General features: G+C 43.3%; 1 protein-coding gene across 1 annotated transcript in view; it reads right to left on the minus strand.

Moving 5' to 3' along the window:
* Window positions 1–212: 212 nt before the first annotated feature.
* The window catches only part of gli2a (GLI family zinc finger 2a), a 61,606-nt gene continuing 46,138 nt past the window's right edge, over window positions 213–15,680 (minus strand). Inside the window, exons 6-14 of the mRNA XM_028393885.1 lie at window positions 11,350–11,551; window positions 10,935–11,130; window positions 9,726–9,836; window positions 8,971–9,111; window positions 7,191–7,340; window positions 5,904–6,068; window positions 5,460–5,741; window positions 4,068–4,434; window positions 213–3,923 (exon numbers count right to left, since the gene is read on the minus strand). Of these exons, the coding sequence (XP_028249686.1) occupies window positions 1,624–3,923; window positions 4,068–4,434; window positions 5,460–5,741; window positions 5,904–6,068; window positions 7,191–7,340; window positions 8,971–9,111; window positions 9,726–9,836; window positions 10,935–11,130; window positions 11,350–11,551 (3,914 nt within the window). The 3' untranslated portion in view covers window positions 213–1,623. The remainder of the gene's footprint in view (window positions 3,924–4,067; window positions 4,435–5,459; window positions 5,742–5,903; window positions 6,069–7,190; window positions 7,341–8,970; window positions 9,112–9,725; window positions 9,837–10,934; window positions 11,131–11,349; window positions 11,552–15,680) is intronic.

A 15,680-nucleotide genomic window follows, 5' to 3' on the forward strand; every position in this document is an offset into this window, starting at 1 on the left:
CCACACTAGCCTTACTTTCATGTGGCCTCCAGGGCCCACAGACCATGTGATTTCAAAGCAGACACAACAAAGTGATTTAAACAGAAAAAAAGGAGATACTTTATTTGAAATGTACAAAAGCTATATACACATCACACACACACACACCCTCACACACACTCACATACTGAGCATAGTAAAGTGAATGATAGCATACACACAAACATTTGAAAGGCTAATTAGAAATTGAGCAAACATAATAGAACTGAGGAATTTGCAGAGCTAGTTCTGTTCGAAACAGGATTTCATTATCAAAGTCCCCTCCTGGACTCTGCAGTTCATCTAGAACCCAGGGGAGATATGGGGTGCAGTGAGGGGTGGGGTATGAATGTGTTAATCAGTGTTGGATCTCTCTTAGAGAAGACACAGAGGTACTTGTATATTCTTTTAGAGAACACTCTTCATCAGATTCACAGGCGTTCACGAGCCCTGATAGACTAACACAGAGGATATCCTTGTCCTTTTCAATCATTTACCCTTGTGAGATGGAACCATGGAGAGTTAATGTCTCTGATCCAGAGGGGAAAGGAGGAAATCCGATTTTACATCCCCAAGAGCTCCAAATGCACCATGATCAAAATACACCTAATATCTGTGCATAATAATGGTTGTACACCCACTTGTTTTAACTAGGGCTGTCAAATGCTTTATTTGGACATTTACAATTTGTTGTAATTTTATTTTTGAATAAGATTACTGCAGATTGAATTCCATGATATTTTATGAAGAAAATCAAGAAACATTTACACTAAACTTGACCACTTTTTTCATTTTCTGGCGATAGCTGATATAAGTGCATAAACAAATCGCAATAGTACATTTACTTTTTTTTCTCCAAATATCTTGTATCTTGCATCACTTTCTACATGCATGGCTTCAAATATTTTTTTTATTCATGCCACTGCACAAGCACTGCTATGCATGGCATTTCACTCGTCACCTGACTCATATACTGCTAAATAAAATGTTACCAGGAAGATTAATTTAAAATCATTTTGAAACCATAGATAATAGGGTGGTTTATATGTTACTGTACCTTTGACAGCCCTAGTTTAAACATCAAAAGTCTACAGCATAAGCAAGTACCATATTGTATAATCTATCCATACAACAGTCTCAATGAGAAAATATTTTCTGATATCTACATTTCATGTCAGTTTCTGGTAACTATTTCCATGTTACATGCAGATGCATCACCGTGATGTCCTCAGCAAGGCACTATATGGACTGCTGTCAGTGCTGTTCTTCTTAAAGGCCTGTTACACCAGCAAATACTGAATGGCAATTGTTTTTAATGTATTTATATACCCTGCGCTGTCATAGATTTGTAGCTAAACAGTATGGCTTTTTTTAAAGATGATAGAAAATGGACCTTAACCTAGCTATATTTACTAGTAACTTTTCAGTGTAACATATAATCTTAAGCAAATATTACAAGATAAGCATATTACCATGGACAATGAAGAAAACATGTATGAAATAGCCAGTTTTGCATTGTACAATCAGTGCTTCCTTGTGTTGTCCTTATATTCCTGATAGATGTGATAAGAAAGGTTGAATAGATGATGAGGTGCTTGACTGCTCTCAGCTTATCAGGTTGAGGAACTTGCTTTCCTCAGCCAAGGCTGTGAGCATGGAGTTCATGTCACCAATGGCCATATTGCCAATCCCTGCTGGTACGGACGCGAGAGTGACAGAGTTACGAGGGGTGGTGAGACGTGAGGAACTCTGTGAGAGGCTCTGTAGTAGACCTGGACTCAGGGTGCCTGACATCAGGCTGGAGTGGTCCCCATCGTCAAGCATGGAGTCAAAGTCAATCTGAGCATGCTCTGTTCCGACACATGCTCCTGTGGAAGAATCCACTGTGCTGCTGGAGACTTGGTTAACCCCTGGTGAGGCCATGTTGGCTGGAGCGGAGTTGTTGCTGGCAGGGGCCTGGCTGGCACATGGGGACATAGGCGCATCAAAGCTGACAGAGGCTGGCTCAAACATCTGAATCTGAGCAGTGTAGAACCCAGCAGAGTTGGGATTCTCTGGGTTGTTGATGTGGGATCCACTGGGCCTCTTTGGGCTTGCCTCTGACGTGTCATTACCAAGACCGGGGCTGATATCAGATGGCTTCGGTATTCGGCTTGGTTGGGTCAGGTTGGACCCTGTGTGTTGTCTGGCAGTAGACTTAGGCTCTGTGGGAGGCCTGGGTTGTAACATTCCCCTGGCTCCATTTGAGATATTGTGCTGCTGCTGGGAGACAGTGTTGTAACTTTGCTGCTGATCCACATGGTTCACATGAGAATAACCATCAGTCCTCACTCTGTAACTCTGCAGTTCTGGATCTGCCATGCGTGTAGGTCTCATGCTAGTGCTCCCAGATATAGAGTTTGGGATTGCCTCTTGGCCAAACCCTTGCTGAGGACTCATTTGCTCACTAAGGTTCATATTGTTGCATTGCCTCTGTTGTTGTTGCTGCTGCTGCTGCTGGATGGAGACATTTGTCAGCCTGTGATTGGCATATCCCTGCAAAGACATATTCTGACTCATTGGCACAACCTGTTGGTTGCTGCTCAGGCCCTGACTTTGTCCCTGGAACAGGCCGAAGTTGTTCCTCTGCTGAACAACAGCTAGATTCCCCCTGAGTGGATGTTGCTGCTGTTTAGAGAGCTTGGTTGATGTGTCAACAGTCCCTGAGCTCACCTCATTCCACTGCACCGGCATGTTGTTCTTACTTATGTTGTTTGATGGTGCTGAGAAAGGCTGCAGAGAGCCACCTGGACCCATCTGGCAGGACTGCATATCCTGACCAGACAGAGACATTGTTGCATCCACCATGGCCATCCTCCTCTGTGCATAAGATGAAGCTGGTGGTGCCATGCCTGTCTGATAGCCTTGTGTCTGATTGTTATAATTGACTTGGCTCAAGGTGTGACCTGAGGGCCCAGAATTCTGTGCCCTGATGTACTGTACCACATCATCTGGAAGCACCATATCATCTTCTCCACTATGTTCCGTCCCACTAATCATCCCATCTACTGCCATGTTTTCCATGACCACATTCTCAGAAATGCTTGGTGGTCTGGGGGCAAATGGGTAGCGCTGCAGGCTTCCATCTGAGCGAGTGTAGCCCTGCATAGTCAGTGCTTGGTGGCGCTCTGCAGCTGATGGAGCATTCATGGGGTTCATGCTGTTCATGCTGTTATAGCGCTGGACCCTTGGAAAGGAGAGTGGGTCCAGTGTGGGACGACGCACAGGGTCACTAGCACGACGTGGAAGGTTGGTGGGTACTTCATGAGGCATCATGCTCTGTGACCCATAACCAATGTCACTGCATCGCCTTGGCACTGCTCCACATGGCGGCTGATGAAATGGGTGTGAGGAGCCTTCCTGGGAGTCAGTGTAGAGTGCCATGCGTGTTCTGAGGCTCATTCTGTCCATATTGGGGAGAGGAGTGGGCGGAGCTCCACCAATGGCAGCGGCATACTTTGCTTTTAGCCGATAATGCTGAGCTGGTGTGAGATTGAGAAGGCTAGGAAGGCCTCCTCCACCTCCTCCACTCACACCACCACCTCCACCACAGTGGCTTGCCTCACTGGAGCGGCGGGACAGATCAGTGGAGATTGGATCATAGGAATCAGCAGAACTGATATTGTTGTGGCGGTTAGCACCAAACTGGGATGCCTCGCTCGAGCGACGGCTGGAATAGCAGGGTGAGATGCCAGAGGAGCGCCGACTCATGGTGTAAGCTGAGCTCATGGTGCTGGTGGTGCTGTCACGCCGTTCATTCAGTTGGTTTAGCAATGTGACTTCACATAAAGACAGGTCTCCATTGCGTTGTCCAGGGTAGGGACTGCTTATGTTATTCATCAGGTTGGAGCTCTCCAGCAGGGAACCTGGCAGATGGGAAGTATAGATGCAATATTAATTTATGAAATACATCTGCATGGTGGTTTACTATAGAGCCTAATCAACACGCCAGCATTTTTGTGTGTTAACTATTCCGAAAACAGTTGGTATACTTAGCATTCAGTGCTTACCAACTGCAGGTATGGGAGGCAGCTTCATGCTGTTGCGTTGGCCCTGCGGTGGCTGTGGTGCAGAGTTAACCCAGGGACATGAGTCCCTTACTGTCCTTAGTCTTTCCTTCTTTATGTTTTCCAGCTTGATGGTGACTGCGCCACTGTGACCTGTGGCTTTCCTTAACTGAAGCCCCACCCCCGCATGCTGTCCACCAGCGGGAACAGTGGAGTCAACCATGGGGCACTCATCCTGCGCGCTGAGGTCCCCGAAGCTGCCTCCGCTGTGCATGGCCATCTCTACCCCACTGTCGTTGTTGTTGGCGCTGCTGAGAGGCGACGGCTCACTGCTACATGACGAGTGGCCACCAGGACTGGACTGATATGTCTGGAGGAAGACAGCAGGGAGGAATTTGATGTAAGCATAAAGAATGAAACTTTATTAGCGGATTATAAAAGAGAGTTGTACATCTTTCAGTTTTGCTACCAGGAAATAAATATTCACGTCAATTTGCTCCTTTGAATATTTGATGCAAGAAAAACAAAAGTATAAAAAATTTAAAATTAGGAATGAATATAATGAAATTAAAATAAAAACTATAGCCTCATGCCAAGTTCTGAGAACTGTATTAGGTATTCCATTAGGTAAATAATTACCACAGTTAAAAAATTCTGATTGTAAATGTTTTGCAGTTGCTATTGTAAAGCTCATGGTTCCATAATCTCTGTAATTATAGATGAATATAATTTATTTATATCAAGAAAGTGGATAATAGATAAGTTCTGTGACTAGTAATTCACACTAGCCCAAAATGAACTAAAGTCTTGATCACAGCTTGATGGTAGCTCTATTTGTTCAACCCACAGCAGTCCCAGAACCTTGAATATTAATGTGACAATGGCTTTTATCATTGGTTGACAGTTGATGCTTCAGTGATGTGCTGGACAGAAAAATCCAGCTTAACAGCAGCGTAAGACTCTCCGAGCATGCATATATGTGTAATACAAAGCAGAATGATTTAAATACTGTATGTGGAAATCATGCAATTGTGATTTAATTTTCACCATGCAAAAAGCATCCCGAATCACAATATATTTGCACGTTAACATACAGAGACAGATTGTGTGCTCACCTCAGTGAAGTCTGTCCATTAGGAGGGTTTTAAAGAAAAGAAAGAAGTAAGTTTACTTAACCAGAGAGGCTGGAGTTAGAAAGGATGCGGTTAACTTTTTAATGTTAGCGAGCAATGTTAGTGAAGCAGGAAACAGAGCCCAAGAGATATTGGATTTTAGTGACCTGGAGTAAAATATCAGTATATCAATGTAGTTCCTGTACTTATATGATAAGTAAATATTACCCAATGGTATACCAATGTACCAGTCAAGCTTTACTGATGAACAACCAGGACTCACCATGGAGTTCTCCATCTTGACAGATTTGACTTGCATATAGTCCTCCACACCTCTAGAGGTGCTGTTGGTTTCTGTCTTGCTATCCCCGCCTCTTGACCCATGCTTGGAGTTTGCCTCATTTTCCCCGTTGCCCTTGGGTGGCTGCGGTCTCGGAGGAGCATCGCTTCGTTGTTTCTTGGTGACGTGGGCCTCGGGTCCGTGGACAGTCTTGACATGCTTCCTGAGTGAGCTAGGGTCAGTGTAGCGCTTGGTGCATCCCGGGATTTTACACACATATGGTTTCTGCCAAAAGTGTTTTGAGAAGGTTTTGAGTCTTTTAGTCTTTACTTAAGATGTGGATGGAAAATATTAGTATGCAAGAATGTCCAAACTAAGGCTAACAAAGCTAGAATTTTTTTCTTAATTTTAAGGGGTCAATTAATAAATGTACAAGCATGAATATACCTCATTTGAATGTGTGCGGTTCTGGTGCTTGGCCCGGTCAGAGGCATTGGAAAAGGCCTTGTTGCAGCCTTCATGCTCACACACATAAGGCTTTTCCCCAGTGTGGGACCTTAGGTGGGTCTTGAGGTTCTCCAGGCGGGAATAGGCTTTCGAGCAGCCCTCAAACTACAGAAAGACAGACAGATGGACAGTGAGACATACTGCTGTGTTATTTTGTCTGCAGCTGGGCAGAGAAAAGACCCCCAATCCCCCCCAAAAAACTGTTTCACTTTTTTAAAAATGTAATCTACTCTTGGACTCTTGCCCACCTACTGTGGAGTGCCACACAAAAGCAAATCCCTGCTACACTAAAAAGGGCTATTATGCGAAATATCTAAACTAAGTGTGAGGTGTAGTGAAGCTCTTTGTCTGCTGTGCTTTGTTGAGACAAAGAGAAGTCTGTGTTTAGCCTTTGTATTCACTTGTACTCTACAAGCTATAATTTGGTATTCCTTCTGAGCAGTCATTGTGAGTGTAATGGGCTTTGAAATTAAAAGAGAATCAAATTAGAGATGGGATAAAAAAGTCAGAAGATTCTCCTTAAAAAGACAAGACTAAAGGGGAGTCAAAGTGTTATGAGTGGATGCATGTGGGATTTGTCCACAGAGTATACAGCATGGTCTTAATAAGGACCCCTGCTTGTCTGCAGATTTTAATTACACACTCTCACTGTCAATCAGCTTTCTTAACTCTCTCCTTCACAAGCCATTGGTTTTAATGCATGCACAAGAGCCTGTGAGTAAGCTTTGAAGCCAACCAAACAGGCTCTCAATTTGATCTTAACATAGAAAATGAAGGCTTCAATAGACATGATTTTTTTGGTAGTGGCTGAATGGTAGAGACTTTTTCCCTGTTAATGTGGCTGAACTTCTGTATCTAAGAGTTAAACAAGACAAGGAAATAATACTTAATTCTTCTATGCAAAGCCTACATGTTTATCTGACTACCCATACCAACTATCACACAAGCTGTCTTAAAAATTACCATATGACAACAAGTAGTTATAAATAATAATTATTAAATAACTGCCTATAGGATGCAAGCAAGCACCAAAGACATTCAACTTCTTTTATGTGATCTGTGTTGTCTCTACTTCCGGCCATGATTGTACAGTTTACACAAAGGTGTGGGACTTTATATTATGGTGAACAATGAACAACAAAGGCTGTAACTTTAATTACAGCAGTTACAAATTACAAGTAAAAAATCAGGCAGTGAGTCAGGGTAATACAGTTATGAGGTTCTTACTGTGCATTTGTGTGGCTTCTCCCCTGTGTGTCGCCTCATGTGTACCACCAGCATATACTGGGCCTTGAAGGGCTTCTGCTCGCGGGAACACTCCTCCCAACGACACACAAACTCTTTCTTCTCACCGTGGATGTGGTCATTGTTGATATGCTGAGGACACAAATCAGTTTGTGTCAATAATCACAGATAAGGGTAAATGTGAAACACTGACACTATAAAGCATGTTTGTCAGCATATTGTCTTTTTCCCACCAGATGATTCTCTTTCTTTATTATGTCCTTGTGCATGCACTGTGACTCACACACATTGTGAGTGATGGTGCTATCCGTAATGGCTGACAGTTATTATGTCAATAAAAGACAGAGCCTATAAAATCATTCAGTCTGTTTTTTCAGGCTGTGTGCTCACATTTCTGTAGGAAGAGGAACTTCCTTGGATTCTAGTAAAAAGTGATCAGGAAGCAGATTTTGAAAGCAGCTTTACCTTCCATTCCCCTCTGCACTTTAAATGGATCAGGAAGTCAGTTTCCTATGTGATGCCTTTTTTCTGATTGACTTGAAAAGCTCCATCTACATCTGTAAATTCAGCCTTTATTCTGACTTGTAGGAATTCGTCATGTTAGGAGAACAGAACTATCCCATGCACCACCACATACAAATATCCACACACCCAGAGGAACCACTTCATTTCCTGAGGACATCCAAGCCCACAATGCTCCACTTATGTGGCCACTTCTTCGCCAGTGAAAAAGCTCTGTGGTTGGCGATTTTGCTGAGATCTATTTCTGGGTGAAGGAGGAGGAATGGAAACAAGTGTGTGGCCTGAGCAGAAGGCTCTATTTTCAGGTTACACACTGCTGTGAGTCCATAATTTGGAGGCTCTTGAAACAGGATTACTTTGGTCAAGTAGAAACCAGAAAAAAAGCCCACAGGTCTGTTTGTGTGTGTGCGCGCACTGATATTTTTTCGAGATGATATTGAAAATTACACACTATATTCTGCTTTATAAGTGTATAGAATGCGGACACTTAAAAATGCACATCATGTGGCTTTAAGAATGTATTGGTCCATCCATGGCCAAGATCAAACTACCGGTCTTCTGTGAGTCCACTCTCTAATGTTGGCCAGCTCTGAGTTTGGAACAAAAAAGTCTTCTCTTCTTGTAGCACAACTGACCAGTAACATGTTTCTCCTCCCATTGACTGACATCAGCCAGAAGGTGGAATGTAAGAAGAATCAGACATATATGCTAATATATCCCTCTGCATGGAAAAAAGGGGAAGAGCATTAATTTCTATAACTACAGAGCTGCTGGCACGATGATGGATTTATGGCCGGTCCTCTGGGCTTTCGGGGTTGGGGTGTTGCTAGGAGTGAGAGGTTAGGGGTTAGGGGTCACAGGGCTGAGGGGTTGTGTGCTGGGAGAGGGGGGCACAGCTGCAGGGCTTGGGCTTGAATTTGCCGAAAGCCGGCAGGCTCATTAACATTGTGTGTGTCCATTTAACAGGAAAGGATCAGTCACTGGACAGCTTTCTGACTGGACTCAGTCTGCATTAATTTAATGAACAGCTGAAGAGTTGTTTGAACTTTTAACTTTTTACACAGCTGCATGCTGCAGGTCTAAAATGTAATTAATTGGAATTTACCTTTATGGAAACTAATGTTGGGCATGACAACATACATGTGACTCGCATAACTTTATGTAACACGTATAATGCTAATGTGATGTAACAAAAATAAATCAACAACTTAGTCACACTGGCACCTAGCTTAGCACTCACATGTACAAGTTGATCCTGGGTGTCATACTCCTTGGAACAGCCTTCCCAGTGACAGTTGGTCTCATATATGGCCTCAGGCTCTTGCTTGCACTCGTCTTTATCCAGATCTTCACTCAGATCCAAGATCCCCCCACTGTGGTCCTGGAGAGAAAAAAACACTGTCAGTAGAGGGGAAACAAACTGTACACCTATGTGCATCAATTACAATGTATTGACTGTATGGAAACATGCAAACACAAATCTGCAGTCAATATGTTAAAGGAGCATTCTATACGGTTTCTCTTTTATCTTATCTACTTTGACTGTAGTAAGAGTTGTAGCTTGATCTCACTGCATCACAGCAGTTCTTGTCACTGATTAAAGCTGCAATTTAATTTAACAGCTGTGATCAATCAAAGCCAAATTAGCAACCACCATTAAATTCAGGCATTGTCCTACTATAAATAGCAGGACTTGATCATGGAGCTGCGGAAAACAATGTATGCTGTTGTTTTTGGAGGTCATTGCATGTTCAAAAAGTAAATCTTATAAAGTTATTCAAGTGACCATCTAGCTAGGTTACAATTATAGCTAGCTAAACATAGCTTACTAATGTCATCTGCAAAATACAGTCTAAGTGAAAACATTGCAATAATTTAAACTGTCGAAATGTGCAACTAAAAGCATACATAATTCCCTCCTGATAATATTTTGCTAGTTATGATGTTAGTTATGGTTAGTTCAGTAGGTGAATTTGTTTTTAAGGCCACACTTACCTGAGAGGATGGAGAAATAGGCAGTGGGCCCTCTGCTTCGGTTTTAACCTTTGACCTCTTGGTCATCAGTGGGTTGACTGTGCTACTCACTGCTGGGTCTCCACTCGCATTCTAAAAGACATTAAAATAAGGACAGAGGCCGAGGTTAAATTTACTATAGCACTAGCACAAAAGCAGGCAGAACAGTAACCTTCTCACGCAGCAGTCATTTGTCTGGCCATTTTTTAATGAATCCCAACACCCTAACCATTCATCCATCTGTGCATCCATTAGTCCTCCCACTCAACTATTCATTTTACTACTATTCAACCACGGATTGCTGCCTTCCACACCACAGGGAGATGTGAAGGGAAGTCAGATAAGTAACAGTGCATACTGTTACTGCACAAGTTTTTCTTTGCCCGATGCTCTGCTGTAATGAGATATGAAAAGTCCAGGCACCATGGCCCATACGTTAGACTAGGACCTGCCGCCGAGACTAAACAGTTTAGACTGCTTTATGATCGCCAAAGCCGCAAGAAAATATGAAAGAAGAGGAGTTATTACCCTCGCTACAGATCATGGAGGAGGAAGGGTCGGAGCTCGGGGAGTGTGTGTGTGTGTGTGTGTGGGAGAGGGGGCTTTGATGTGCCGACTGATTCTGAACATGACCAAAAGACAAAGAGTCAGAAGGCCTGTTAAACCTCTAATGGAGACGAAAAGAAAAGATATAAATGTGTGTGTGTTGAGGTTCATTGGAGGGGGTCCAACATTGAAGGGGGGGGGGTCTTCTAATCCCACCCAGACGTTGCAGGGGACTGCAGCTTTTCTGGGGGCCTCAATGATTCATTCAGTTGGCTGGAAACCAAAATGAAAATATGTTTCTGATTGCTGTTGAACTAAAGCTGAATGTGTGTGTTAGGGGGTGTGTTCCTGTTTGTGTGCATGTCTGCTGGAGCGTACACAAAAAGGTGCAAATATACTGTATACTCTTGCATGCTTGGATACCGTTAGTGTGTGTCAGCAGACACCGTGCTGATAGTAGTGTGAGGCGCAATGATTCACTGAGTGGGAAGTTTACATTACAAGTGGCTGCTGTGTATACAGTGGGCTGATACTGAAGAGAAGCAGGGGAGACAGTAGGAAGTAAGACAGATTGAAATGGGGGGTGTTCAAACACACTTGAACTGGTGTATAGCATGTGTGTCTAACATTTTGGTGCATTCCCACCTGGTTTGCCTCAGAGTTGGAGCTGTTGTGAGTGGACATAGGTGAAGTGTTGAGGGGGTGCTGGCGAGCAGAGAAAGAGGAGGGTGATGGTTGGATAAGTGGAGGTGTGTGGCCGAAGGCGTTGAGACCCCTCTGCTGGGACAGCAGCTGCTGGTAGGCCACTGGGTTGATAGGATGTGGGAAGCTGAACGTGGGGCTGAGACAGAGGAAAAGATTATCTGATTAAATATTTAATATGTAGACAGAGACCAGTAGAGTTTTGTAGCAAAACCAAAATAGAGCTACCTTTTACCGTGTATTTTTTACTCACACTGCCAACTGAATGGCTAAGCTAGCGTGCATGATAAGTCTGACCATTGACAAGAGACGGCAGTAAGTACGTCTGTAAAAACCTGCCATTCAACTTAGTACATACCTGATTCCTCCGACAGAGAGATGCCCATAAGAGCTACTAGCAGCCGAACTGGAGCGGGAGTTGTTGATGTAGGCCACTAAGGAGTTTGGTGAGGTGCGGATCATGGTCTGCAAGTCAATGCTGGCATCTGACAGCGGCGAGATGGACAGTGCCCTTTTCCTGCTTAGTCTGGGAGTTAGCCTTGGGCTCGAAAAACGGGATACTGGACCAAGACAAAAAGAGACACAACAGCAGCATTTCTGATTAACTATTGTGTGTTTTATTTCTACAGATAACTAGTTTAAATGATACACATGCAGTCCCCAATATAAAGCAGCAGTTATTGTAGACCACGATAAAGAAACATTCCGCCCTGAGCATTCTAGTGGAGGTCACAGCCATGCTAAGCCACACTCTATCTCCTGCATCTCTCTCACACACAGCTCCCCTGTTTAACATTCGCATCCTCTTATGCATAATGAATCGGCCCCAATCATTCTCAGTAATTACTGTGATAGCAATCTCTTTCAGACCGCCGTACTTGGGCAAGTTAAATGGAGGCAATTTAAACAAATTGATTTCAGAATACCATTAAAAAAGAACAAGGCCGACTCAAAAAGGTAGGGTTCATGGCCTCCTGCTAAGAGGTTGTTCATGCAGTTTGCCTTATTCTCATAAAAGAAGAGCACAAGAAAATGGTGAGGATGGCTATTTTCCCATGAACTTAAAGAGGAGGCTATTTATATTTTTTATTATGTACTGATAGTTTATCATTTGTATCATTTATTTCTTTTAAATGTTTGAGGCGTGCAGCTCCTTCTCACACAGACAGAAACAATAGCTAGGACCAACAGGTGCTGGTTTCTAGTGCGAGCTGCTGCTGTGTATGTTTGTGCACATGCTTAATTAAGACTTACAGCAGACATCATCAGAGGCGCGAGAGGCAGGAAACTCATAATAGGCACATCACAGCTCACCTAAGCACATGTATAGTGACCTGTCACTAGCACACATTTAGTGCATGTCACCTTCACAGCTGTCAATATGTTGCCAATCCCTGACCCTGTGCTGGTAGAACTCACAGCCCCTCAAGCCAAATTAATCCAGGCACCGCCATAATCACCGCGCCAGACCTACAGCCATAAAGCTGGGTCTTACTTCCAAAGCTATTATGTTTGGAGGTGGCGAGTCGTAAAGCAGAGGCACATGCACTGAGTTAAATGGCCCCCAGTAACTTCAGATGGCAGACAACAGTAGTTGAGGGCCAGAAGAAAAAAAAAAGACTGGTGGAGATGATATGGATGTGTATCAAAGGGTTGGCAAAAACAACAAACGGTCCTTAGGAATGCATCTCTTTAGGGTTAATAAATAAATGTGTCATCTCCTGTCACGGTTGGGAAAAGGGAGGCGGGAAGAGAGGAAGAAAAAAGGGTACAGGCAGTGTGTGAGGATTCATTTCAATAAGCTACGCATTTTTTGTGTGGGTTGTGCAGCTGCTTGGATTTTCTCAGTTTAAAGTTAGCCAGGCTTGCATGCAGATTTAATAGCAGATATGTGTATTAATATTCCCCTTTATAAAGCAGGAAACAGGCCTCACAACCTTGTGGCCTGGTAGGCTGGCGCCTGCCTCACCCCTTTGGGCATGATGCCCACCAGACCTCCCTCAACCTCCATCTTCAAACAACCCCCGCATTCTATACATCTAGCTCAGCCCACCAGAATCCTTAATGCCTCCAGCGACACACTTTTTCTTAAGCTATGGCGCAGACAAGCTAGTTTTGTTTTAGTTCCAATAGATGTCCTTAATTTTACCTGAAACAATTTCACACACACACAACTCTCACGACTGGGTAAAGGAGTGTTTTATAGGTGGTGGTTATAATTGAAAGGGTTAGCAGGTTCCGGCAGGGAGTGAGAAACCAGATGTTGCGCAGGCCATGGTGGCGCAGCAGTGTGTGATAATATGGCGTGTGTCTGTATATTTGTGAGCATGTGTTTATGTGCGCTGCGTTGTTCAGTGGGACGGGATCCCGGGCTGGTTGTAATTGTGGGATCTGCATTTATATAGAAAGGCATAATTACAGGCGTTCCAGTGCACATTGATACAGTAAAGAAAAAGAATTTAAAAAGAAGCTAGAGTGAGGAGCGTGTCTGCGTGTGTGATTATTTAAAGCATTTCCTTGTGCTGTTTTAACTGAAATGGCTTTGTGGAAAATGAAAACACTTTAATTGGAGGGTTGTGCTAATCCCCAGACATTGCTAGCACTCATGTCATCATGACCTGAGCTCATGGAGGGTCACTGTGAGATTGGTGTGAAAAGGTGTAGACATAAAAAAATAACAAACAAACATACAAATAAATCATAATACATGTCTTCAAAAGGAGTCATTGCCACTTTCTGAACATGTTAAAGCGGTTCCAAGTATTCACAAGTGTGCAGGGAGTTATAAACTGTATCATCATAGGGTAAACCCAAGTCTCTGTGAGGACGGCCGCAGCCTCATTAAATTCTTATGTATGCACAGACAGTTCCTTTTCCTGAGGTCATATGCCCGCATTTTGAGAAGATTTGTGTTTTTTTAAATAATACATAATAAAAAAAGCAAAGGGGCAGGGAAAATAACTCGTATAAAACACAGACTTCCAGACAGATTCATGGTCCACGGTGTGGGAGCTGTCTGAGTGTGGGTTCGCAAGGCAGTAAAATTCCTGGTAACACAGAAAGCTATTGGCATATGCTGCGACTGACTACATGTACAACACAGTATATTAGAGTTGCATGTTAAAAAAAACAGACCACCATAGGAGTAATATTTTAGAGCTTAGTTGTTCATTGTGAATTTATGAGGAAAAATGGCAACTTTAGATATTCTGTGAACTTCCTGAAGTCATAAATCGATGAAGTAAATAGCTCTTGAAAGCTCAAATGCTTAATAAAAAAGTATCGGGGCAAAAAAGACTGTTTAGCCAAAACAAGCCTACACATAGGCAAACTACAGCATGTGTCATGTCTTAACTTTGTCTGACAAACTGGTACTGGTACAGTTTGGTTTAAGATTTTAATCAACTATTGTGGACACTGTAATGACTGGCAAGAGCTGTTGCACACAGTTTAAAGTAACATCCCTGCACCAAAACATAACTACTCCCTCAGACTAAGGTGACAACATGTCCAGTTGTCACTTTGTGAAACTTTAGATTTTTAAAAATGGCTTCCAAAAACTGTTTATGTCCTTATATTCTGAGCAGTTGACAACAGTGGATAATCTTTGGTTTGACCAACGTGACCTTAATTAGGGTGAAGCCAGAGCTGCTCTGTGCTGGCCCCCACCACTGTTGAGTGTGTGCCAGCAGGGCCTTAGGCCTCCATACCTCCAGCCACCCCTTGGGCTAGCGAGAGTGGGAGAATGTTTATTTTCCCTGCTAAATCTCACTAATGCTAACACTGTGAATTTTATTAGCGAGGGGCTTGCACTGAATCCTCTATGAGCCCCTAGTGTCCAGCCCAAAGCCGCCGTTGTGTTTGCCAGCGTGTTTATGCACACACTTCCACCCATGTGCTCATGAACCAACATATAGTTAAGTGTTTGTGTATGCAGTCTGAGGGGACCAGCCCCCCCCCCCCAACCCCCACTCTCCTCACCACCACATCAGTACACAAATCTATCTGCCTCACTCCCTCTGCAGCATCAACACTAAAATCTCTTTTTGCTCAGGATGGCAGACATTTACTTTGGCTGCTGCTTTTGTCGTGGGAGCTTCAATATTTTCCTGCAAACCACTCTGATATTTCTCTGCCCACCCACCCCTTACATTCATATACAAACAGTCTTGTGAATGCCCCCCAGTGTGAAATACCATAATGTGACTTTATCTGCTCTTACAGTAGCGGTGGTGTACTAGTGGGATGCTAATCAGAATTTATATGTGCCTGGTTTATCACCTGAAAACTTGCAGATGACTATGTTTTCTAAAGTTTTACTGTCACCAAGAGACAGGCCTTTCAGTAAGCAGAGGTTATTTAACATGATGCCTGTAAATTAACTAGCATTTTCTCATAAAGCCAGGCATCTAGGTGAGCTACAGCTTTTGTTATGCAGGGGTGACGTGACATCTCTGTGGTTTGATTTTCAGACTTTCAGCGAAACATCTTCAAGAAACTCTACAAGTTCAGTTGCCTCACTTCAAGTTCTTGAATCAAAATGTCCTGACCATTAATGATCATTCTTGGCTGGTGCAGATTTTTTATGTAAGGAAAATTACTAAATTACTGAGCCTTTTGTTAGAAGATCTGTCCATCATGCAGTGATATGGTTGGTTTGGTGGAGAAAACCACAGCACAAATAAAAAG

The sequence above is a fragment of the Parambassis ranga genome, chromosome 21 (genome assembly GCF_900634625.1).
Source record: "Parambassis ranga chromosome 21, fParRan2.1, whole genome shotgun sequence".
NCBI classification, from domain to species: Eukaryota; Metazoa; Chordata; class Actinopteri; family Ambassidae; genus Parambassis; species Parambassis ranga.